The sequence below is a fragment of the Canis aureus genome, chromosome 30, assembly GCF_053574225.1.
Source record: "Canis aureus isolate CA01 chromosome 30, VMU_Caureus_v.1.0, whole genome shotgun sequence".
In the NCBI taxonomy this organism is placed as follows: domain Eukaryota; kingdom Metazoa; phylum Chordata; class Mammalia; order Carnivora; family Canidae; genus Canis; species Canis aureus.
Window position 1 is genome coordinate 40,667,947 of NC_135640.1, and position 23,783 is coordinate 40,691,729.

The 23,783-nt window shown below is 45.2% G+C and overlaps 1 protein-coding gene across 2 annotated transcripts in view; it reads left to right on the plus strand.

Annotated features, from left to right (window-relative positions):
• The first annotated feature begins 12,321 nt into the window (after positions 1-12,321).
• The window catches only part of ABCG1 (ATP binding cassette subfamily G member 1), a 66,521-nt gene continuing 55,059 nt past the window's right edge, over positions 12,322-23,783 (plus strand). The window contains exons 1-2 of one of the 2 annotated variants that reach the window (XM_077879292.1): positions 12,322-12,383; positions 13,089-13,150. In XM_077879292.1, coding sequence (XP_077735418.1) covers positions 12,326-12,383; positions 13,089-13,150 — 120 coding nt within the window. In that variant the 5' untranslated portion in view covers positions 12,322-12,325. The remainder of the gene's footprint in view (positions 12,384-13,088; positions 13,151-23,783) is intronic. The other variant, XM_077879293.1, reaches the window with a different exon arrangement.

The window sequence follows — 23,783 nt, forward strand, 5'->3', positions numbered from 1 at the left end:
CATAACTTGTTGCCTCCCTCTCTCCCTCCCCCCGCCCGCCCCCTCTCTTCTGTATCGTGCAAGCTAGAGATTTGTCTATTTTCTGAGCTTTTACAGAGAACTCACTTTTAGGTTTGTTGATTTTTGTCGTTGCTTCTGGGGGTGGCGTTTAGCTGTTACAGAATCTTGTGTTCTCACTAGCCAGCCATTCAGGGGGGCCAGCGCCTCATGATTTCTATTGTGGTTTCTTCACTCCAGAGTCATTTAGCAGAGTGTTTACATTCTCTCAACATACTTTTGAAGTGTTTGTGTTGTTGATTTGTAGTTTAATTGCACTGAGGTCTAAGAATGTGCTCTGGATAATGGCAATTTTTAAAATGTGTTGAAACTTTTTGGGAAAAAACCCCTCTCTTGTGGTTGATTAACGTAGTGCCATGTGCACTTGAAAGAATGCACATTTTCAATCTTTCAGACACCAGATGCTGGCCGCTGCTGTTAGCAGCTGGGCTTGACCTATTGGGAAAGGCATAGAACTTTCCAGACTTCTTTGTCCAAGGAAGGAAGGTTGAGGCTCCCGCCTCCTGACAGGTGAAGTTACTCCATGAGGCATCACCTCCTGCGCTTCTGGGTGACTCAGGGCTGAGCGGCAAGTAGGGTCCTGCTGGCAACCTCCTGCCAAGGCATCGGAGAAGCGAGGGGGCAGGATGTGAGAGATGTGGGGCTGGGCAAGCTTGAGGTGAGGGCCATCGGCCGGAAGGGAGCCGAAGCTGCACGCACCTGTTTGCCGCGGCCACAGCTGGCATGGGACAGAAGCCGGTGGATCTGAGCTGCAGACAAGACATCTGGTGCAATTAGTTTTCTAATTTATTAATGTCTGTTTGGCATTTATGACTTCCTTCCATTTTCTTTGGGCTTATTTGCTCATTCTTTTCCTGACTTCTTACATTTGGAAATCTAGTTCATTATTATCTTAGCCTCTCCTCTTTTCTAATGGAAGCTTTTAGGGTTTTAAACATCTTCATGAGAAACACTGTATCTGCATCCCTCAAGATTTTTAAAAATTATTTATTTATTTATTTATTTATTTATTTATTTATTTATTTATTTATTCTACTTATCTACCTATCTATCAACCTACCGACCTATTTATTTATTGTAAGAGAGCATGCCAGTAAGTATAAGCCGGGGTTTAGGGTGGAGGGGCAGAGGGAGAGAGAGAGAGAGAATCCCAAGCAGACTCCCAACTGAGCATGGAGCCCATTGAGGGGCTCAATCCCACGACCCTGAGATCAGGATCTGAGCCAAAATCAAGAGTTGGAGGCTCAACCGACTGCATCCCCCAGGCATCCCTGCCTCCCTGAAGATTTAAGATGTGGCAGGTTTAATATGGCTATTTCACTACGTATTTTCTAATTCCAACATAGTTTCTTTCTTCGGCCCACAGGTTAGTTAAAAGTGTACCTATGAATTCCCACACACGTCTCCTTCCCCCACATTATCCTTGTGGTTAATTAGTCACCCAAAAATGGACAAAGAAATATGATGTGGATGAAACCAAACTTGAGGTTTTTTTAAGACTCGCTTTGTGCCCCAGACGTAGGGGAAACTTTTATATATGTTCTGCGCTCACCTGAGAAATACCTGAGTTCTCTCATGTGGCGGATCCTGTTCGTGCTCATCCAGGTCCCTCGGGGCTTGACGTTTTGGGATTTTTGTCCAACTTCCAACTACCAGTGCTTGCCTCTCAGTGTCCGAAGGCTTTTCTGGAACTCTAGAAGGCAGGGCAGGGCAGAGAGGCCTGGGATCGACAGCCCCGCGGGAAGCCATCAAGAGTGAGAATGGGAACTTAGGACGGGGGCCCTGGGCCCCGTGCACTGTGAGGCTTCCGTTGTCCTGTGAGCAGAGCCTTAGCGTGAGCACTGGACTCTGGATTTACTGCTCACACTTTTGCTTTAAATGTTATTTTGTCTGATATTAATATGTATTCTTTGACTAATATCTTCCTGTTATTTCTCTTTTTTCTCTCTTTACTTTTTTTTTAAAAGATTTTATTTATTAATTTGAGAAGGAGATTGAGAGTGAGCATGCAGGGAGGGACAGAGGGAGAGGAAGAAGCAGATTGTCCACTGAGCAGGGACCCTGACTTGGGGCTCGATCCCAGGACCCTGAGATCATGACCTGAGCTGAAGGCAGACGCTTCACCGACGGTGTCACCCAGGCGTCTCCTCTTCCCATTTTAATATAAAAACTTCTAAGCATAATAGCAGAGAGAGTAGTATGACAAACCATCGTGTATCCTCCATATGGCTTTAAGAACCATCTACAAACCTGTTTCTATCTTCAGAGGGAGGTGCTGGGTTTTGAGCAGAAGGGGGCTCATCCACAAGGAGGGGAGAGGTGGGGGGTGAGGGGGCGTAGGAACCAGACTGAGGTGTGGAAGCGTCCGAGGTGGGGGCAGCGACGTGGAAGTGTGTCCCTGGAGGGACTGCCCGGTACAGCTGATGTCCTGACGAGCCTGTCCCACTTTCTGTTCCTTATGTCTTCAGGATTAATTTAAGGCTTGGAAAGAGACATTCTCAGCACACTCTCGGTTTGTGACTAGAATTAAGAAAGATGTTTTGATAGTTCTGGATAAAAAAGATCACTCAGAGGAAGCCCTGGTGGAATGGCCTGGAGCCCAGGGCCTGGACTCGGAACCAGCGGGGTTGGGGTCCGGCCGCCTCCCTCACAGCGTGCTCTGGATAAACTCTGGGCCTCAGTCACCTCATCTGCAAAGTGGGGGTAATATAGGGTGACCAACTCATCCAGTTTTAGCACCAAAAGTCCCACATCCCAGGGACTCCTGTCATTGCTGCTTCCAGTCCTGGGAAAACCAGGACAACTGGTCACCAGAAATAATACCTCCACCTCTCAGTTGTCCTAACGAGGAAGGTACACAAAGTGCATAAACAGCTGAGCAAGGAGCCAGGCATGCGGTAGACACTTGATCAAAGGCCGCTGTTGTTTTCATAATGATGGCAACAGTTAGAGACATCTTCTCCTTGGGATAAAGTGTGAAATACTAAAATTCGGTGTACAAAACAGATTAGGAGTGATAAACACGCTAGCTTAAGTGGCTGATCAGAAGGCCATATTTATATTTTACTTAACTCTGCAGCCCATTGATGGCGGAAGGGAAGGCTGGTACCAGCTGCCAGGAAGGCACACCCGTCCTCTGCTGGCAGGACCAACACCTCCAGGTCTGTTCCACACTGGCAGCTGCTCAGCTGAGAGGCAGCTAGAGTAAATGCCCCCGTGACGATACTCCCAGAGGCCACCTGCCCGGCCGTCCATGGTCTGCGGCCGCAGACTACAGAGGGCGCAGGGGCCTGACTGGCGTCCCCTTGTCCTCTCTGGGTGGAGAGGGGCTGCAGGAGCGTTAGCAACGACAAGGCCAAATGGAGCCATCAGGGCATTTTCCATGACGAAATGTCACAGCTGAGGCCATGACAGCCAGGCAGCTGTGGGGAAGCAGGGAGAGGGCTCTGGAATGTGGAGCAAACCTGCAGCCGGGGACTGTGGCCTCGCAGACCAAAGAGGAGAGGTCAAATACAGACCACCAAGAAGGCCTAGCCTGGGTGTTTACTTGTTTAAAATCTCTATCATCTATCTATCTATCTATCTAATCTTCCACTATCTACCATATAAATCTATCCTCCATTCATTCATCCATCCATCCATCCATCCATCCATCTTTCATCCCTCCTCTCAAAAGGACATCCTACATACAGTTGCTTCATGCAAGTTGAGTTCACTATGTTGACAACAAGACAGCTTTTGAATTTAAAGAACCTGAAAGGTTTGGGGTGGATTTTAGGGGACACCTGAACTCCACAGGGCAGGGTTGGGGAACTAGGCACTTCTTCCCACCCAAGGCTGCAGCCCCGCTCGAGCTCGGCCGGAGACCAGGGCTGCAGGTCATGTGACTACCCGTAGGTCCGGCCCCCCTCTTGGTTCCGAGCCGGCGGTGGGTGTGCAGTGAACTTTTCAGCAGCTGTCAGGAGTTTTGCCCTCTCTGCTGTGTAAAGATACCTGCCTCACACTGGGTTCCTGGTGCACCTCCCCTGAGCCCTGGAGCACCTGGCAGTGTCCATTGCAACACAGGGTTTGAGGGAGTAGTTGGGGATGAAAAACATTTTTACATAGTAATAATAATAATGATAATAATAATAATAATAATAATAATAATAATAATAGAATCATAGCATTTTAGAGAGAAAGCACCTTCACATTAGATTGTAAATCAATCAATAAGGTACCATTTTACTTCTCCTGATACTTTGATGTACAATTATGAAGACACACAAAGTATGGTAAGATGAAATTATAATGGGTCAGGTACAGGGCACGGTGACTATAAGTGTATTATGTAGGTATGTTCTTCTGGACGTTGAAGCAAGAAATGGGGACCTTTCAGTGGTAGTGGTTTCAGCTATAATTTTATGTATAAGAACGTCTTTTCCCTCAGAACATGATCACTTTTTTCCCCCCACACTGCATGGACATCATTGGGCACATAGCATTTTCAGATTTATGTGCCCAACTGTAGGATCCTTGACAAGGAATGCTTCTATTAGGGACTTCTGAAAACTAAGTGTCTTATTGCATAGAAGACCATGTCTCTCCTTGGGGGAATGCTAAAAATATGGCAGGGCCCGACTTTCCCAGTGAGGGCGTAGCCAGGGTTGGCTAAACACCTACAGACCATCCCTGCCCCTTCTCTTGGTAGACACCATTAATCAATCGGGGTGCTGGTCCTGTTGAGTCCAGACTTGGCCCCACAGGGATTAAAGCAATGACGTCCATCCTGGCGGATTCAACTTGGGCTGCAAGATGAACCCTCACTGCCCAGCTCCAGGTTAGAGTCTTTGTCCTAACAGGGAGCTCTGGCCTGGCTTACCTCATGTGTCCTTGATTGTGAGGGAGACCCACAAACCAGCACAGGCTCAGGGCTCCACTTTCAGAAAGTCTGATACCTTTATTACGAATCCCTGTGTCTGCCTGGGACTCAGCTCTTCCCACGACTTCCCTGCTTTGCCTCCGGGGCCCTGGCGTTGCCACCTCTGGGATGGTGGTCCACACACTGGCCCCAACCTGGACCCAGGTGTCCCTGAAGATTGGTCTTCTGCAGGAAGGAAGACCCAGCCCAGACCCCACATCCTGGAGGCTGAAGGCTGAATTGGGATATTTTCCGACAAACAGTGTTGTAGAGCTCTCTATACTGAGTTCCACAATTTAGTGCGGTGAAGAATTGCAGTAATGCAGTGTATCTACCAGTGAAACAAAAATGGGCTTTTATGGCCTGGCCTGGGAACCTAACCCCTGTGTCTATGGGAAAATGCATTCTAAATTCTGAACAATAAGCGGGACAAAGCGCTGGCCCGCCCTGCGCAGGGGCTGCCAACACTCCGGATGTGTCGCGTCCCCCCACCCCCCCCCCCACCATGGACTGGGGCCGGGCCGAGGTGGAGGGGTGACACTGCCACCATGTGCCCTGCGTCCCGCACTCCGCGGGGTGCAGGGCTGATGAGGTGCCGAGCACAAGAAGTCCTTTCTACAGTGCTCCACCAGCATTTTGTAAAGAGGTCCAGAGTCCAACATCTCTTTTTAAAGATTTAATTCAATTTTATTTAAATTCAATTAATTAACATATAATGTATCATTGGTTTCAGAGGTAGAGTTTAGTGATTCGTCATACACCACTGTATGTAACACCCAGTGCTCATGACATCATGTGCCCTCCATCATGCCCTCCTTCCCCCCATGTCCATCCCCCCGCCCCAGTTACCGCATCCCCCCACCTCCTTCCCCTCTGATGACTCTCATTTTGTTTCCAAGAGTTAAGAGTCTTTTAGGGTTTGTCTCCCTTTCTGATTTTGTCTTGTTTTACTTTTCCTTCCCTTCCCCTATGGTCCTCTATTTTGTTCCTTAAATGCTGCATGAGTGAGATCGTATGATAATTGTCTTTCTCTGACTAATTTCACTTAACATAATACCTTCTAGTTCCTTCCATGTCATTGCAAGTGGCAAGATTTCGTTTTTTGAAAGCTGAAATTCCATTGTGTATATATAGACCACATCTTGTTTATCCATTCATCTGTCAATGGACATCTGGGCTCTTTCCATAGTTTGGCTATTGTAGACATTGCTGCTATGAACATTGGGGTGCAGGTGCCCCTTCGGGTCATGAAAGCTTTTTCAAGGTTTTATTTATTCACGAGAGACACACAGAGAGGCAGAGACATAGCCAGAGGGAGAAGCAGTCTCCCCATGGGGAGCCCAATGCAGGCCTCGATCCTAGGACCTCAATCTCAGGATTACAACCTGAGCAGAAGGCAGATGCTCAACCACTGAGCCACCCAGGTATCCTTTCGGATCACTACATTTGCATCTTTGGGGTAAATACCCAGTAGTGCAATTGCTGGGTCATAGGGTAGCTCTATTTTCAACTTCTTGAGGAACCTTCATACTGTTTTCCAGAGTGGCTGCAGCAGCTTGCATTCCCACCAGCAGCATAAGAAGGTTCCCCTTTCTCCCCATCTTTGCCAACATTGGTTGTTTCCTGTAGAGTCAAAATCTTTAAGTTGGGACTTCTATGATTCAAAAGCAAAGCCTTTGGAAGTTGATGTCTTGGTAACAGTGGCGCGTGGTCACGTTCTGGGTCAGTGTGGCCTAAAGAGCAGTCTCAGGAGACAAGGCTGGAGTGGAGCGGCACTGTGCTCCCTCATTGTCCTTGGGCTCTGCTGCTGCCCTGATGGAAATTTCTCAGTCACTCAGCGGTCAAGGCTGGTTCTCATGGGTTTTAGACATTTGATGATGTTTCTGTGGCCCTGTCCACAAGCTGCTCCATGCTCAACGCCAGCTTGTAAAACCCTCCTACTCAGCTTAGCCCAGAGACCTGACTGGGACAGAACACCTGTCCACGTCTGATGGTGACCAAAGGAGGAGCTCTCGTGCAGACCCACAGCCATTCATCCTGCCTTCCAAGTCCTCTGACCTTGGGGAGGCACTTGCTTGGTCTGCTTTTGTCTCCTCTTGGCTCTGGAGTTGCACAAACAGCCTTTCCCATGGCCGTTGGGACTGTCCCTGCCATGTGAGCAGATTTGAGGTTTTGCCAACATCCTTGTGACTTATATCAAATTGTATAGGTATGTTTTTCAATCCCAATATGTGAGATATTCTTAGGGGCTTTTCCAGTGTTCACATTCTGAAATCATTTAGCAGAGAGAGGTGGTTACTAGAATCTGCTCCTGTTGGGACACCTGGGAGGCTCACTGGTTGAGCATCTGCCTTTGGCTCAGGTCATTATCCCGGGGTCCTGGGATCCAGTCCCATACTGAGCTCCCTGTAGGGAATGGGTTTCTCCCTCTGCCTGAGTCTCTGCCTCTCTCTGTGTGTGTCTCTCATGAATAGATAAATAAAATATATTTTATACATATTTATATTTATATTTTATATAAAAGGAAGCTGCTGCTGTTGACTGGGAACATCTTAGGACCCTTCTTCCTATGTTGGGGACAAAAGGCTCTGGCCTCAACTTCCTATTTTGTTGTTGTTTTGGTGCCTGTTCTTCTCAAACCCATTTGACCTTTGGCATATCAAGAAAATATTCCAGGACTTTTTTGGAAGAGCTAATAAGGCAGTTAACTTGGGCTTATGCTCTACTTCTCATTTTCTTAATCAGGAAAACCCCACCCTCACTATGCCACAGTCTTGTCCCATAGTGACCTCAGACCACACCACCCCATGAGATGGGCATAGAGGGAGGGTAGCTGGACAGACTCAGGCCAGCAGGCCAAGTTAGGAAAGAGGATCAGTTACTTCCAGCTGGGATGCAAAGCTCCCAGGAGTGTGGGTTGGGTGGTAGCCAAGGTTCATAAAAGAGGTGGAGGCCACCTGGCCCTCATCCTGGGCCACTGGAGATGGCCCAGCAGCAACTCTGAGGCATGGCCCTGGACCCCTTTCCCTGGTCTCCCAGTGGTACTGATTCATGATCTGGGGTGAAAGGAGGTGTTGATATCTTTATTAAAGAGCCCGTCTCCCAGAAGATTCTACTGGGAAACCTGGTTTGGGAACATTTTACTCAAATTGTGGGCTGTATATGGGGGAATTGGCCATCTTCAATACAGATGGCCCAATTCAAGGAAAATGGTGGAAGTGATTTTTATCTGTAGGCTTGGTGTTGCCTAGACAATTGAGTGTTGTTCATGGAAGGGACAGATGCCGCCTGATTTCCAGTGATGACATAGTTTGGCTTATTGCATTGGTGTTATTACTAAGTGTGGATTGCAACATTTGTCTCCGGACCGGTTCCTGGGAGTGCAGTGAGCACCCTAAAATAAACCACCCCCAACAACCACAAGCTGTAGGTGAGAAGTAATGCAGCTCCAAGAGCCACAGAAATCAGGAACCAGGCTTCATTGCATCTCTTCTGTGGAAATGGCTTGCATGTGTAGAGGTCAGAGAATAACTCAGAAAAGCATTAGCAGTCTGTGACTTCAAAATAACCATGATAAATATGTGGGAAATAGAGTAAAAGAGAGAGAAAATTGATGCAAAGAAGGGACATTTCACAGGGGGATTGGAATCTACAAAAAATCATCAAGTGGACATTCTGGATGCACAAATAAATATTTTAAGTGAGGCTATTTCAGAAGGCTGTAACAGTGGACTAGATACAGCAGAACACAAGAAAATAAATCTGAAGACAGATCAATAGAAAATATCCAAAGTGAATCACAGAGAAAGAAAGAAAAAAATTATAAACACAGAATAAAGTGTAAGGACATGATCAATCGTGACACAGGTAGAGCTGGAGTCCTAGAAAAAGAAGAGGACAGACAGGAGAGGGAAGGTGGGAGAGAAGTGGTATTTGAAGAAATAATAGCCAAATATTTTCCAAATCTTATGAAAGGTAATAACCCACAGGTTCAAGAAGCTGAATCCAACCAGGATGAATAATAATAATAATAATAATGAAGAAGAAGAAGAAGAAGAAGAAGAAGAAGAAGAAGAAGAAGAAGAAGAAGGAGAAGAAAATCCAATGTAAGCACATCAAGGCAAAACTATCTATAAATCAATCTATAAACTATTATCAGTCATAGATGATTTTAGGAAATTCACTAACATGTTGAAATTAAGCAACATGCTCTTAAATAACCAATACTTCAAGAAAGAAATCTCAAGGGAAATTAGAACATACTTTGCTATGAATAAAAATTAAAAATGCAGCATACCAAAATTCGCAGGTGCAGAGAAAATCATGCCTAGAAGGAAGTTTATAACCATATGTGTCGATATTAAAGAAGATCTCCAGATCAATAACCTAATTTTCCACCTTGAGAACTTCTCAAAAGAAGAGCAAATTAAACCAAAAGCAAGCAGAAAGAAGGGAATAATAGAATGAGGCAGAAATAAGTGATTTTAGCAAAGTTGCAAGATACGAAGTCTCCATGTAGAATTTTTACATTGTAGAAATGTTTATTGGATGGAGCCATAGTCCACAGACGTGGGTGAGGAGACTCAGGGTTGTAAGATGTCTGCTCTCAAAGGGATCTGTAGATCAACATGATCCCTGTCAAAACTCTTATAGGTTTGCTTTCTTCCTTTACTTGTCCCCCTGTTTGATGACTATTGACAAGTGGATTCCAAAATGTATGTGGAAATACAAAGGATCTGGGGTACCTGGGTGGCTCAGTGGTTGAGCATCTGCCTTCGGCCCAGGGCGTGATCCTGGAGTCCTGGATCGAGTCCCACATTGGGCTCCCTATGAGGAGCCTGCTTCTGCCTCTGCCTGTGTCTCTGCCTCTCTGTGTCTCTCATGAACAAATAAATTATTTTTTAAAAAGGAAATACAAAGGATCTAGAACACTGTCATATTTGGGGACTTCTTTTAAAATTGCAGTAATGGAGGTGGCGAGGTAATGATATAAGGACAGACACACAGACCTATGGAACAGAATAGTCTAGAAATGCCTCTTTCTCCCAACTATGACTGCTTGACTATATCAAAGAACTGATGCAATTTGATGGAGAGAGGATGATGTTTTTAGGAAATTGGCATTGGAGCAATTGAGCGAGCATATGGAAACGTGCACCTTGACCTCTGCCTTTCACGTAGAAATTAATTAAAGATGGATCATAAACATAGACGTGAACACCAAAGCAGTGGTGCTTCTAGAAGAAAACACAAATTATTTTCATATTCTTGTGGTAGGCAGAGATTTCTTAGAGAAGACACACATAGGAAAAAAAACCTAACCCATAACCATAAAGGAAGATATCGATAAATTGAATCTTTTTAAATAAGGAACTCCTATTGTAAAAAATATATATATATTAAGAACGGCAAGCTGCAAAGGCTCCTGGGTGGTGTAGTGAATTATGCTGCAGACTCTTGGTTTTGGCTCAGCTCATGATCTCAGGGTCATGAGATCGCGCCCCACGTCAGGCTCCACACTCGCTGGAGAGTCTGCTTGAGATTCTCTCTCTCTCCCTCTCCCTACGCCCCTCCCTGCTACATGCTCTCTCTCTCTCCTATTATTTATAAATAAATCTTTTTTAAAAAGATGGTAAGCTACAGACTTGGAGAACACATTTGTGGTGTATCCACGTGATGGAGAACAGAACCTAGGATATATCAAGAAATCCTACAGAGCAATACTAAAAACAATGAGATTTTAAAACGAAGGGAAACTGAACAGACAGATCATTAGTCAGCAGATGAAAACCTTGGTGGTACAATGACCACACACCTCTCAAGGTGGCCACATTTAAAAAAAAAAATACTGAGAATGCCAAGTGGAGGCAAGTGCGTGAAACAACAGGAGTGTTGGGAGTATGAACTGGGAGAAATTTGGAAAGCTGATTGATTGGTAATATTTACTAAAATTAAACATTCTTATCCCAAGACCCAGAGATTTCCCTGCTGGGGGTATCCTCGAGGGAAATGAGTGTCCGTGTCCACCTGGAGTCCGGAGCAGGAGCTAACAGCAGCTTTCCTGATAGCGGCTGAAAAGCCTCCACAGGGCACAGGCCCGTCAGTAGCAGAAAGGAAAAATAAACTGCAGAGGGAGGGAGTGTGGATCCACACAACAGCATGATGAGTTTCAGGAGCATGATGCTGAGCAGCGGAAGAACCCGGACACGGAGAAGCACGTACACTGTAGGCCGATTACACGAGCACCAAGAATAAACTAGGCTAATCTGCGGTGATCGAAGCCAGAGTAGTGCTTATCTTTGGAGATGGGGATTGATTGGGATTGGGCCCAAGGAACGTTTGACATGGTGGAAATGTTCTAGGTGGGAAGGTCGTAGATGGCCATCTGGGTGGTGAATATACAAGCGTGTGGATATGTAGGGTTCACCAAGCCTATGTTAACGGTTTTGTGCTTTACTTTAAAAAAGAAAAAAAAAATCCCTCTTATGGGGGAGAAAAAAAAAAGATTGCAATCTCTGGAGCCAGACTTACTGTTTTGGATCTGAGACTGGATAATTTCTTGTTGTGTGACCTCAGGCAGGTTACATAACCTCTCTGGGCCCTACTTCCCCATTGTGGATAATAATAGCGGAGTTGGGATGAGGGTTAAATGATCTGATGGCTTTAAAGTTCAAAGCATAGTCTGGACCCCACCATGGCCTCCCAAGCTCTCAGTTTTTGTTATTAGGTGATGGCTGACTTCCCCTAACACGGTGAGGCCTCAGACGTGCCACTAGCCCACTTTGCCCCCACTTTGCAGCATCAATCATTGGCCAGAGAGGTCCCTACGTGACGTTATTTACGTTTTTCTAGGCTTTCCACCAGGAAGTACTCCATTTATCCTTAACTATTACCCTAGAGGCCTAGATGTTTTGTTTTGTTTTTGTTTGTTTTTTGTTTGTTTTTTTTTAGTCTTTACTAACCTTGTTTTTAATAAAAAATAAATTCCACAATGTTGTCCAACGTGAAATCTATCATCTGACCCAAAGTGGGGAAATCAGTAGATTTCACGCTAGGCCCATCTGTGGATAGAGAGGTAGTGGGTGCTATTTTGTGACAGTAACCACGGAGGGAGCAGACCGACCTTTAGTAACCTCACATGCTTCCTGTTGGCTGCGGGAGCAGCGACACCGGCCGTGTTTTTTACACATGTGATTGCATTACTTCTACCTTCACCCAATTCGCCCTGTATGTGCATAGAGCAGAAACTGAAATCATTGTTTGTGGTTTGGGGGTTTTCACATGTCTGCAGTGATGAAAATTGAAATTCTGTCCTACATAAGGAAGGGGCTGCTTCCCATTATTCACAATACGTGCACCTCACCGCAGATGGGTCTGTTTCACAGCAGAAGGGCTCCTTGGGACATGTTTACACCTCAGCTTGGGGGTAAGTCACTCACAAAGTGCTTTTTAGTAAAAAAAAAAAAAAATTTTTTTTTTCAATATAAATGTCTGGAGTAAATGTAACTAACTAGTTGTAGGTCCAAGAAACCAAGTCGTGTGGGTTAGTATAGGCACAGACAATAATTTGTCATGTAAGCATTGAGCAAATGTTGGAGAGCCAAGTAGGAGGCAGGCATCTGCTGGAAGTTGGGGCTCGGGGAGAGTGAGCCAGAGTCTCCCTCTGTCCTCCGGGCCATAGACCAGCGAGGGAAACAAGCAATCTGTGAATGTGCATGGGTTGCCTCTCAGGGAAAAGTAAGATGACTTAGTTACTTCCCTAGTTTTTTTGTGAAAGAATTGACATATAACATTGTACTAGTCCCAAGCTACACAATGTTATTGGATATTGTTTATACTGCAAAATAATCACCACAATAAGCTTAGTTAACACTCCTCCTCTCATATAGTTATAAGTTTTTTCCCCCTTGGGATGAGAACTTTTCAGCTATTCTCTTAGCAATTTTCAGATACACGATATGGTAATGTGCGCCATGCTGTATGTCACACTGTCCAGGACTTATTTATCTTATCATTAGAAGTTTTAACCTTTTGACCACCATATTGATGCCTTAACATTTACTATTGGGCTGTTGTCACTCTGGGCTGGGAGCCCTCCTTTGTACATTTATCCATCCATTTTTCCTTGTAGGATGTCCCATGCACAGGGGTTCGTCACAGGAGGAAAAGAAGAGTATGCCATTTGGGAAGATGGTGAGCAATAGCAACAGTGGGGGAGGGTCAGGGGAAGGTAGCGGCCTCAGGGTGGGGAAGACAATGTTCAATGCACACGGGCCTCTGCTTTCCTGTCTTCTGGGCTCCCCACATGGTAACCACCCCATTTTATTCAGCCATCACCATAGTACTCTTGGTATTCCCATTTTACTGTTGAAGATTGAGGCTTTGAGAGGTGAGGAGCAGCCCAGCAGCACAGATGGCTAAGGATGGGGCCGGCCTCCCATCCATCACCATCCTGCAGGTGCCTGGGTGCTTGAGCACGCACACACAAGAGTAAGGAGGAAGAGCATCGTCCCATCCATCCTCACCTTCTCAAGTTCTCAGTTGACAAAGAACGGCCACAAATGCTTCCTTGTCCCGCAGCCCGTTGTGTGGTCCCAAGTGACCTGGTACTCTCCAGTTCCATGTCCTCTCCTTATTCATCCCCAAAACTCTGCCACTTGCCTCTCATTCCGCATCGTCCATGTGCTGTCTACTTGCTGTCACAGGTGGTCTGAGGCCACCTCATCCAGAGTGGCCTCACTCAGGACTGTCCTGTGACTTTAAAAAATTAACCTTTGAATTTTGAGATAATTATGTGTTCTCGTGGAGTTGTAAGAAAGAACACAGGGAGATCCTGTGTGCCTTTTACCTAGCTCCCCCCTTGGTCACATCTTGTGACACTGTAGTACAACATCATATCCAGGACGTTGACACTGATACAGTCCACACAAGACTCCCTCATGCCACCCGTGAGTAGCCCCGTTCTCATTCTTTCCACTCTGTCCCCTCCTTAACCCCTGACAATCACAAATCTGTCCCCATTTTTGTGATATTGTCATTTCAAGAATGTCACATAAATGGGATTGTACAATGTCCAACCTCTTCAGATTGGTTTTTCCAAGAATTCTCTGGCAACCTATCCAGAGGTTGTTGGCCGTTGAGTAGTTAATTTCTTTGTATTGCTGAGTAGTGTCCCATAGTGTAGACGGGGCCATAGTTTAACTATTTACCTATCAATGGACATCCGGGTTGTTGGTAGGTTTTAGCTAATCGCAGACAAAACTGCTGTGAATGTTTGAGTGCTATTTTTTTTTTTTTTTGCTAAGTTTTATCTGAATGTGAGTTTTAATTTCTTTGGGACAAATGTCCAGGGGTATAATTGCTGGAAGTTGAGCAAATTGCCTTTTATTTCTATTTTTCTGAGTTGTTTTTTTTTTTTAACATGAATAGATGTTCAATTTTGTCAAATTCTTTGTCCATATCAATTGGCACAATCATGTGATTTTTCTTCTTTAGTCTGTTAATATGGTGTGCTACATGGATGTGCAAATATTGAACCAGACTTGCATGCTTGAGATAAACTCCACTTGGACTTAGTGTATCATTTTTTTTAATGTTTAAAAGATTTTTTGTATTTATTTGAGAGGGAGAAAGAGAGAACACAAGCAGAGGGAGGGGCAGTGGTAGAGGGAGAAGCAGACTCCCCGCTGAACTGGGAGCCTGATGCGGGGCTCGATCCCAGGACCCTGAGATCATGATTTGAGCTGAAGGCAGATGCTTATCCAACTGAGCCACCCAGGTGTCCATAGTGTGTCATTTTAAATGTATATTGCTGAATTCTTTTTTTTTTAAACAGAAGCATTATTTGTAACTTTTATTTTACACATTCACAAATGCTTGTACAACATACTTCTAACGTTTATAAATTCTATTGGCTAATATTTTGTTAGTGGTTTTTGCATCTATATTTATGAGGGATTTTGGTCTGTAGTTTTTAAAATATTATCTTTGTCTGATAACAGGGTAATACTAGTTAAATAAAATGAATTGGGAAGTTATTTCTTCCTTTCCTATTTCTGGAGGAGATTGTAAAGAGATGATGTGAATTCTTTAAACATTTGGTAGAATTATCCAGCGAAGCTGTCTGGGCCTGGATAGTTCTTTTCCTCCCTCTCTCCGTCCCTCCCTCCCTTCCTTCCTCCTTCCTGAGTTTTAAAATGATGAATTCAGTCTCCTTCATAGTTATAGAGCTATTCAAATAACCTATTTTATATTCAGTGAGTTGTTGTAGTATGTGCTTTTTGAAGAATTTGTTCATTTCATCTAAATTGTCAAATTTAGATGCGCAGAGTTGTTTGTAGTGTTGGCTTATTGTCCTTTGGACGTCCATGGGATCTGTAATGACATCTCCTGCTCCATCTCTAATATTGGTAATTTGTGTCTTCCATGTCTTTTCTTTGTCAGACTTGCTGGAGATTTTTCAATTTTATCCATCATCTCTAAATGATCAGTCCAGCTTTGTGTTTCATTGAGTTTCTTTATTCTTCCATTTTTAATTTCATTGATCTCTGCTCTTATCTTTATTATTTCCTTAATTTTGGTTTATTTTGCTTTTCTTTTTCTACATTCTTGAGGTGGGAGTTTAGATTATGGATTTGAGACTTTTCCTCATTTTCACTTTATATGCTTTTGATATTATAAATTTCTGCTCCACACTGACGTGGCTCTCACATGTGTACTTTGATATGTGTATTTTCATTTTAATTCAGTTAACTGTGTTTTGTTTGCCATTAAGATCCCCTCTTGGACTTATGGATTATTTAGGAATGCATTGTTTGGAGATTTTCCTATTATCCATTTGATTCCATTTGGGTCAGAGAACACACTCTGCATTATCTCAGTTCTTTTAAATTTGTTGAGATTTGTTTTATGGCTCAGGATATGATCTATGTTAGTACATGTTCCGTGAACGTTTAAGAAGAATGTGTATTCTCCTGTCGTTGGCTGGAGTGGAATGTTCTATAAATACTACTTGGATCCTGTTGGTCAGTAGTCAGTGGTGCTGCTGGGTTCTACATCCTTGCAAAGTTTTCTGTCTAGTTGTTCTAGCAGTTGTTGAGTGAAGTGATAAAGTCTCCAACTAAAATGGTGAATTTATCTATTTCTCTTGTCAGTTCTATCAAGTTTTGCTTCACATAGTTTATAGTTCTGTTATTTGGTTCATTTACATTTAATGTAAGTATTGACATGTTGGGCTTAAGAGTGTATTTTATTTTATATTTTCCATGTTCTTGGGTTTTCATTTCCCTGTTGTCTTGTTCCTGCATTCCTAGGAGTCATTTGAACATATTTTTATTTTTTAAAAAGATTTTATTTTATTTATTTATTCATGAGAGACACACACAGAGAGAGAGGCAGAGACACAGGCAGGGGGGAGAAGCAGGCTCCCTATAGGGAGCCCTATGACAGACTCGATCCCAGGACCCTGGGATCATGACCTGAGCCAAAGGCAGATGCTCAACTGCTGAGCCACCCAGGTGACCCTGGACATAGTTTTAGAATTGCTTTTTGACCCTCTATAATGTTTTTGAGAGTATCTCTTCGTATTGCTTTTTTAGTGTTTTATCTAGGTATTACATTATATATACGTGACATCAGTCTTGTCATAGTTTTACAAGTTGGAGTGCAATGTAGGAAATTTACTTCCCTTTATAACTATTTACCCTCCTCTATTTATAGTATAATTGTCTTAATTATTTACTCCATACACATTTAAAAGCACATCAGACAATATTACAATTTTTGCTTTGCCTATCAAACGCATTTTGAAAAACTCAAGAGAGGAGGAAAAGTTTATTTAAATTACTCATATTTTTACTTACAGTGTTCTTTCCCTTTTTTGCTTTATAAAATTTTCTTCTTTTGCCATTTCCTTTATGTTTTAGAGGACTTCCTTCAGCCATTCTTTTAAAGTATGTCTACTGGTAACAAATTTTCTTAAGTTTGTCTTGATTTCCCTTCCCTTGGATATCTTTTCTGAATGTAAGAAACTGGGTTGATCTTTACTTTCAGCAAGTGAAAAATGTTGAGCCAATTCCTTCTGACCACTATTGCTTTTGATGAGAAATATACTGTAATTTGAATTGTTTTTTTCTTTCCAGGGGACATGTCTTGTATCTTTTACTGCCTTCAGGATCTCTCTTTTGCCTTTAGGATAAGGAGTTTGACTATGGGGTGTCTTATTGTAGATTTCTTTGGATTTACCCTTTTTTGAATTACTCAACTTCTTGAATCTTTTGAATATGGAGGTTTCTGTCTTTTGCCAAATTTGGGAAGTTTGTAGCTACTATTTCTTTGAGCATCTTCTTTTAAGATTTTATTTTTTAATAGAGAGACTGTGCATGAGTTGGGGGAAGAGCAGAGGGGGAGGGAGAGAGAGAATCTCAAGCAGACTCTGCAACTGAGAGTGGAGCCTGTTTCAGGGCTTGATCTCACGACCCCTAGATCATAGTCTGAAACAAAATGAAGAGTTGGATATTCAACGGACTTAGCCACTCATGCATCCCTCTGAGAATTTTCAACCTGCAACCATCCTTCTGAATCTATAGATCTTCCATTATAGTCTAATATGTTCCTTGGCTTCTGCTCACTTTCCATACAGCTTATTTTCTCTCTGTTGTCCAGACTGGGTAATTCTGTTGTTCTGTTGTCCAATTCATTGATTCTTTCCTTTCTCCTCTTCATTCTGCTGTTGAGCCCATCTGCTGAGTTTTTCATTTTGGATATCCTATTTTTCAGTTCTAAAATTCCTATTTTATTTTTAAAATTTATTTTATTTCTTTACTAAGACTTTCTATCTTTTCACTTGTTTCATGTCAGTTCATCATTTCTCACTGAAACATTTTGATGATGTCTGCTTTTAAATCTTTGTTAGTAATTGTAACATTTTGTCATCTTAGGGTTAGCATCTACTGATTGCTTTTTTTCATTTGAATTGTGAATCTTCATTCTTTGATAATGAAAGACTTTTGATCGAAACCTAAATATTTTTGGTATTATGTTATAAGACTTTGGATCTTATTAAACTTTCTGTTTTAGTTGGCTTTCTCTGACATCACTCAGGTAGAAGAAGTGGGTGGGCACTGTCTCATTACTGCCAGATGAGGGTAGAAGTCCAGGTTCCCTGCTCAGTCTTTGTTGACATCCAAGGGAGGAGCTCCTCATTACTGCTGGAAGGGTTGGAGTTCTGGCTCTCCACTTGGCCACCACCCACACCTCCCTCGCTGAAGGAGGCAGGAGACCTCATTATTGTCCTGACATGATCTCCACTGGCATGACTTGAGGGGAGTGTAGTGTCTTTGTTAACACTGTGTGGTGGTAAAAGTCCTGAGTCTACTGGATCGCTTCTGCCTCCATCCCAGTGAGGAAAGGAGTGACTTCTCATTACTGCCTGGTTCCTGCCTATGTATACGTCATTCTCTGACACCATTTTGACTCAGGATGGGGGCAGTTTGGATGCTTCATTAGAGTCTGAGGAGGGTGGAAACCTAGGTTCCCAACTCATTTTTATTGGTGTAGGTGGGTGTGGGACCATAATTTATTATCTGGTATTAGACTGGAGTAGAGCAATCATCTAAAAAATTTCTATATTTCTAGGGTGCCCTTTTGGCTACAGTGAGTAGCCGTTCATCGGGGCTTGTTTTGTTTGTGCCCTTGAGCATTTCTAGGTTGTCGGTTTCTTCAAACGAAAGTCTGGGATATATGAGGCAGAAACAAAACCGAGGGATCTCACTACAGTGTTGTTTCTTTGGGTCCCAAGGTTCCATCTTGGGCCATCTGCTTCATGCTCTGCACCTGTCAGTGTCTCCTCATGTGCTTTGTATAGTTCAGAGTTTTTAGTTGTGCCTAGGTAAGGGGAATAGAGAAAAGTATATCTGCTCCATGTCCCCACTAGCCTGCCTGTGATTTTTAACAGATTGAATGTGAGCTTCTTCAGCTCTCTGTCCCTATTTGAAAGAGCCATGATGCTCAAGTGCAAGAAGTACTCAGCAGGAGTCCTGGGGCTTTTCAAACCTCATGCAACCTCAATCTCCTTATTTCCCAGTGGCAGGATCATTTACTGAGATAATTTCTGAGGCTAATTTCCTTGCTTTAGCTAATTTTCCCTTCCATCCCTTAAAAAGTAGCCAAGTTTTTTTTTTTTCTTTTAATTAAATTGTTTTTCTTTTGCCTTGGGGACTTTTGAGTTGCAGGGCCCTGCCCAGAAGTTTCCAGGCATGCAGAAGATAATCACCCGCAACCAAATTTTTGCTTTCAAAAGCCCAAGTTCAAATAGGTGATTGCCCAGGTCTTCCTAGGAGGTAGCAGAAGGGGGTTGGGGACCTGGAGGAGAGAGATCCTGTTCTTCTGGAGGCAGGAAGAACATTTCAGGCCTGGAGAGGGGCGGGGTAGGGTCTCTAAATCACAGGAGAGCTCAGGTGTCCCAGGGAGGCAAAAGGCACTGATCATACAGGACTTGAGCTGTGGTCTTTAGAGCTAAGAGGGTAGATCTGTGCCCAAGTGTCATGGCATGGAGGCATTGCCTTCTGGGGACCAGAAGCAGATTATTTGACTGCTAAGGAAAGTAAAATGTGGCCTGCCCTGTACCTGGGGGTGGGGTGTCAGATTCATCTGTGCTCCAGTGATGGCATCTGCCCTCCTAGCCTGCAGGGGCATCCTGAGCATCCCATGGGATAATGCACGTTACAGTACTTTCCAAAACACTGGAGGCTGTTCAACGTAACTCATGATTTTTATCAAGCACCTACTCTGACTAGATGCTATGCCAAGAATGATGTTGACGACAAAGAGACTTTGGGATTTATGATCTCCTGGAGGAGAAAAGTCAAGTGCCCAGGTGAACAGGAACTAAGGCAATACAGGATTGTGAGGTTGACCTAGAAACTATTTGTAAGGATTTCCCCCATAAACTGGCTTACGGGCCCCCGGACTTTAAATAGCCTGTTTGTCTTAATCAGGACTTTTAGGCTGCAAGTGAACTGAAACCTACTTTATGCTGGTTCAGGGTCAGAGGGAGAGTCCTGGTTCTCATAATGAGGATGACCAATATTTATGGATAAGACACACACTATGAGTCAGATGTGATTATCAAAAATTGACTCATGTAACCCTCCCAACAATCCTGAGGTGAGCATGACTATCACTTTGTGGCTGCAGTCACAGGGGCATCCAGAGACGTGAACGTGCTCTAGGTGCCCAGTGCCTCCCACCATGTCTTGCAGCCTCTGTGCCTCCGTGGTTTCCCTTCCCAGTTGGCCACTCCCTGCAGGCAGAGAAGATGGCCACCGTATGGGGCTGTCAACCCCCATAAAGCAAGAAACCCTCTCCTTCTCAGGGCCTTGGCAAGTCCCAGGGAGAACTCTTATGAACCCCCACCCCACCCCCCCGGACTGGTCAATCCTTTACAAAGCAAACACAGTGACCTTAGGGATGGAATGTTCTGACTGGTGCCAGGTAGGGGGTGCATTCTAGGATTGCTTACATGCAGTTAGGGGAGAGCAGGTCTGCAGAGGAAAAGTGGGGTGCACTCCACGGGCTACCAGATGTTTCCCAGCTGGGCCCTTGACTGAGGGCGGTGGGAGCTTTTATGTCTGTGTGGAAGGAGGCCTCCAGCAATTGTCCGGTGTCTGTCTCGGAGACCTCTGTCCTGATCTTCAGCTTTGAAGGTCATTTCATTGCCAGATGTTACTCCCTCTTTCTTCATTTGTGGAAATTGTTTCCTAGAACTTTCCTGCCACTCTCTGTTCTGTGCTAATGGAAGAAAACAGGAATAGTCTGCAACGCTTACTTCTTCCTAACTTAGCTTATGGATATTTGCTTGCATTTTTCTGTTCCCAAAAGCCTCCCTCATTAACCTCATCTTTCCATCTTCCCACCTCCAAGGCGCTCTCCCTCTTCCTACCTCCACCCCACATGCACCTGGGGCCCATCCCCTGCCCCCATCTCCTGGGGAGGGGAGGTGAGGAGGGAGGGGGGTGGTGGAGCTGTGCCAGAGGGTGCAAGGTGGGGACATCTGGACATTGGAGCAGGACATGACAGGAGGCAGGAGGGAATCCAGCAAATCATGGAGGTGAAAATGATGTTTCTTTAAAATGAATGAGCCTGCCCTAAAGAGTCATCAGATAATAATGAGGAGCAGCGGGCCAGCTGAGGTTCTTATCTAGCCTGGGTGTGTTTTAACTCTAAAATGAAACAGGCAGTTCCCATTTGGTTCTCGTCCGGCCTTAGGCACCCACCCTCCCGGATGTGCTGTTTGCGTCTGCTGCCCCTTCCCGTCCCTGCCCACAAGGGCTGGGGCATGGTTTTCCTCTGCACTTGCTCCTACCTCCTAATAGTCTTTCTTTCTCCCTTCCCCTCCCCAGCCATCCTGCCTTCTCTCTTGCTCGCCCAAATTCTTCTTTTTCTCTCTCTCATTCTTTCTGTCTCTTCCTTTTTTAAAGTGCAGGCATTGGTTTTTATGTAAACGGAGGTAGAAAAGGTCCAACACCCTAATTTCTCTGTTAACATGACAAGGAAAGGATCAGAGAAGCCAACAAGTTGGGGCGTGAGCAGAGGGAGGTCTCAATGTGGTGGGGGTACAACAGGGGTGGGATTCATCCCCGCTGACCCAGCTCCAGGAGGCCCCATCACATTTCCCGCCACAGTCTGCCAAGAGAAGGGATGAGCCCCCTTGCCCACTGGCTGTTGCAGCACCAGCCTTTTGCTTGTATTGGTTTGAAAACATTTACCTTCAGAGCCGGAGCTTTGGGTTGTAAAAAGCAATCACGCAACTGCGCAAACACCTCCCTACACCATGCCCTCCCAAATCGAGTTTCCTGGAGGCTTTGGGGCAAGACATCTCACAAAGCCTCACACGTTGGCACAGTGCGGCCCTTGAAGAGGAGCTGGGGACTGGGCAGGGAGACCCCCTTCTTTAGTTTTTTGTTTTCCTCCGTGACATGGTGAGATGTCCAATGAGGGGATGTTCCCCTGGTGGGATATGAGCCGGGCCGGCACTTTCCTACGCTGGGGGTTCCTCTCCCACGCTGGAACTAGCCTGGAGGGTGGGCTCCAGAAGGGGCACGGCTCCCGGAGACCAGGAGGCCCATGTGTCCCCACTTTGCCTCTCCCCTAAACCACACGGTGGGAGCTCCTATAGCTTCAGGTAAGGAACGGCCCCAGAGTATGTTAAGCTCACAGAACAAGTTAAAAACATACCCAGGCTAGACAAGAACCTCAGCTGTCCCATCTCTCCTCATTACCGTCTGATGACTCTTCAGGGCAGGATTTTCTCCGTTTTGTGCTCCATCACCCCCACCCCGTGTTCCAATGCAGAGATCAGCTCCTAGCAGAGCAGGCAATTTTTTAAAAAAGATTTATTTATTTATTTATATGAGAGAGAGAGATGGAGGAGGGAAAGGAGTCAGAATCCCAAGCAGACCCCCACTGAGGGCAGAGCCCAACTCCAGGCTCCAACCCAGGACCCTGAGACCCTGACCTGAGCCGAAAGCAAGACTCGGGTCCTCAACCGACGGACTGCAGGTGCCCCGGAGCAGGCGATCTCTGAGTGTGTGCTGAGCGTGGGGCTAAAGTCGTAGGTCCTGGAAAATGAAGTTCAGGCCGGTGTAGCTCTGTGGTTGAGCAGCAGCAGGTCAGCCAATGGGGGCCACTTAGGTTGATTCAGAGCTGGGCACCGTGTAATCAAAGAAGGCTCAAGGTCATAAATGTTGAAAGCCGAATCACCAAAATATGAAGAAGACTGTATTAATAAAGAATATATTCATTGGATTTCTTCCTCGCCGGCTGGCAGCAGGGGGCTGGGAAGCCACAGGATGTCCCTGAAGGTTTCTCTTGGAGGGATCTTGTGTTTGGGAGCTGCAGGGGTGGGGCAATTCACCATGCCGAGCCAGGCTCACCCCCTTGCCACCGGCTCCCCGCAGGAGTTCACTCGCGTCAGTCCCCAGGCCCTCGGTGAGCCCATCTGGATGTCTGACCTACCCGCACCCCCCCTTTCACCCCCCTTCACTGGATGCCAAGAGCAGAACCTCTGCACCAGAGACCGAGTGCTCAGAGTGCCCCCGTCTCCCCACCATGTCCCAGCTCAGTAGCTGGATGTCTGGAAGAGATAAATTGAATGGTCCTCAAAAAGGAAATTGGGGGATAATGTGCAAAGCAGGTGATTGAAATGACAGAATTATGAGGAAAGTGAATTCAGTCCCTGGTGGTGGAGGCCACTCACCTGCTTGTCCCTAGGATACCAGGTAGCCAGTTCTGTGGCAGGGAAGCTTGTCCTTACCAGCAGTCTGAGTGGAGCCTGGGGACACTGGATCATCAGCAAGAGGAGGGAGTGTCTTGAATAGATGGTCAATGGTATGCCCCAAATTTCACAAGGGACACCGAGTAAATGGAACCCATGCAGAGAAAGGTAAGCAGGAAGAAGGGGCATGGTCGAGGAAGCAAGTTTTGGGGATGGGCAGGGATGTCTGGCCCAGAGAAGTGAAGGCCTAGAGAGAAATATGGCACCTTGGTTGAATAACTCAAGGCCTACTTGGGGAGGAGGGCTGCCTGGCTCTGTGACTTGATGTCTTATGAGCAGAAATCCCTATTGGCTTTGGGATCTGTACTGGACAGTCCTGCGTGAGCCCTCTTGTATTTACCTGCACACACACTTGTGTTCAGAGTGCCCCAAAACAGCCTCGTGAAGCACCCATGGCCCTATCTTTCTGCGTAGTTCCCCTGGGGCTGCTCTTCCCATTGGCCTATTTGGCCCCACTAATCAGTGTTTGGCACCTCCCACCCCACCCTCATC